Source organism: Hordeum vulgare, chromosome 6H (assembly GCF_904849725.1).
Source record: "Hordeum vulgare subsp. vulgare chromosome 6H, MorexV3_pseudomolecules_assembly, whole genome shotgun sequence".
NCBI lineage: Eukaryota > Viridiplantae > Streptophyta > Magnoliopsida > Poales > Poaceae > Hordeum > Hordeum vulgare.
In genome coordinates, this window is record NC_058523.1 from 509,931,766 (window position 1) to 509,933,553 (window position 1,788).

At 49.4% G+C, this 1,788-nt stretch overlaps 1 protein-coding gene across 1 annotated transcript; it reads right to left on the reverse strand.

The window, feature by feature from the left end:
* Nucleotides 1-236: 236 nt before the first annotated feature.
* LOC123403217 lies at nt 237-1,403 on the reverse strand. Its single transcript, XM_045097168.1, has 2 exons — nt 1,123-1,403; nt 237-665 (listed from the first exon to the last, which is right to left on the reverse strand). Exons 1-2 carry the CDS (start codon nt 1,372-1,374, stop codon nt 435-437), a joined length of 483 nt encoding a protein of 160 aa, XP_044953103.1. The 5' UTR covers nt 1,375-1,403; the 3' UTR covers nt 237-434.
* Nucleotides 1,404-1,788: the final 385 nt, after the last annotated feature.

Sequence of the window (1,788 nt, forward strand, 5' to 3'; positions counted from 1 at the left end):
TGGTCCAGATGTTGGCATCACCTGTGCCCAAGACACGGTTTCACCTAAATGACGTTGCTGACGCGATGGATTCGTGACTAACAAAGTGCAAAGCAGATCAATTATGAGCCACTGCCATCTGATAGTCAGTCACAGCGCATTATCCCTTGCTGCATGTATCTTTTCAGTTACCCTCCACACCAGAGCTTTTACACATCCAGTGACATTCTTGCAGATTGCATCCGAGTTCAGTCGAGAAGAAAAAGCATCAGAAGCTCAACATTATTTATTCTGCGGGAAGTGGCGAGCTGTATAGCACCAAGATCACATTTGTAGTACTGAAGGCCACTGAAGTGAAGGAGGAAGAAACATTACACATAGCACCTAGCAGAACCCAAGCCTAGTGGTTGACATACAAACTGCAGAGCTAACGACTTGGACGGAGCAGCTGCCACTCACTTCTGATGGTACCTCCCCTGCTCGACCCGCTGCTTGAACTTCTCCTTCTCGTCGTCCGACTCGCCGAGCACCGCCTCCTTGGTCTCCTGCGCCGTCTCCTTTGCGCCCTCGGCGACGTCGTCGGTCTTCTCCTTGGCCATCTTCAGGAACTCCTCCGCCGTCGTTCTTGCCTTCTCCCCGATTTCGCCCAGCGTGTCACTGTCGTCGTGTTTCTCTGTCGATTGGTACTGCAAAGCAAGATCATATGGAAAATGAAAGGTTATACTTGGAACACACGATTAAATGACACTACTAGAGATAAGTTTTAACAAATCAACGAAGTACGTAACTACGTGCGTCCTCTGTAGTATGTAAACCGGACTAGAACAACTGCATATTTGACTTGCTACCTGAGCATTTCTCTGCAAACATATCCACTGACCCGCCGATTGTTCTGCCATCTTAAACACAATCTGTTTCCCTAGAATTTTAGCAGTGTTTCTACATCACATATCTCCCATATCATCTCTGCGATTCGACATGCAAGAAGACACCACCACTTGGACAAATTCACAGCACTAGTTTGCTCTGCTACGGTAGTGGTGCTACTACTTCTGAAGACTCTAACAGAGGAATGAAACGCTGAAGAAGGCAGGAACTTCAGAAACTCAACTACTCATGGGCAGTTGTGATGCGTGAGCTCACCCTGGGCAGTAGAACGCTGTTGCCGAGCGCGGGCAGGGCAGACGGACCTGCCACCGCGCTCCTGGAGGGGCAACCGATCCCCCTCCCGCCATGAACGAGCAGCCTCTTCATCCTCCTACGCCGCAAAGCCGACCTCAACTTTCTCAAGTCGCTCGCGGAGATGCAAAAATGGCTTCGTGCTTGGACCTCGGACCCGAAGTAGTAGTAGCAAGACGATAGGGATAGGGATGTGACGATGTGATCGGGGTTCATGAGCCGCCATTTCCGCTATAAGAAGTTGGGAAGCGTGGAGAAAGGGCACGGGAGTTGGCACGTGGAGGGGGAGCGCCTCGGCACGTAGCGACTTGGGCGTGCGGAGCTGTGCAGGGCTTTATTGCTTTTCTGGTGGTGTGTGGCCTTTGGCTTTGCCAACTTGTTGGAGTGCGTGGCCGATTTAAATTTACTATACTGCTGCTACTGAGTCTCAGGTGCTGTTTCTTTACCCAGTGACTAGATTAAAAAATTCCTTTTAGTCCCGGAGTAAAGAAACATGAAGGACTTTTCCTTAGGAGACTAAAAAAGACTTTATTGAAGAGACTTTTTCTTTAATCCCTGGGACTAAAAAAGTCTAGTTCCTAGGAAAGAAACATCACCTGAGACAAGCGGGAATCCAATGACCGGTTCGAA

What these genes read in the sequence shown, in the direction of transcription:
- LOC123403217 (XM_045097168.1), bottom strand. Translation starts at nt 1,374, where the DNA reads ATGAACCCCGATCACATCGTCACATCCCTATCCCTATCGTCTTGCTAC. An exon ending in ACAGCGTTCTACTGCCCAGG is followed by an intron (nt 666 to 1,122) that starts GTGAGCTCACGC and finishes CTTGCTTTGCAG; the next exon opens with TACCAATCGACAGAGAAACA.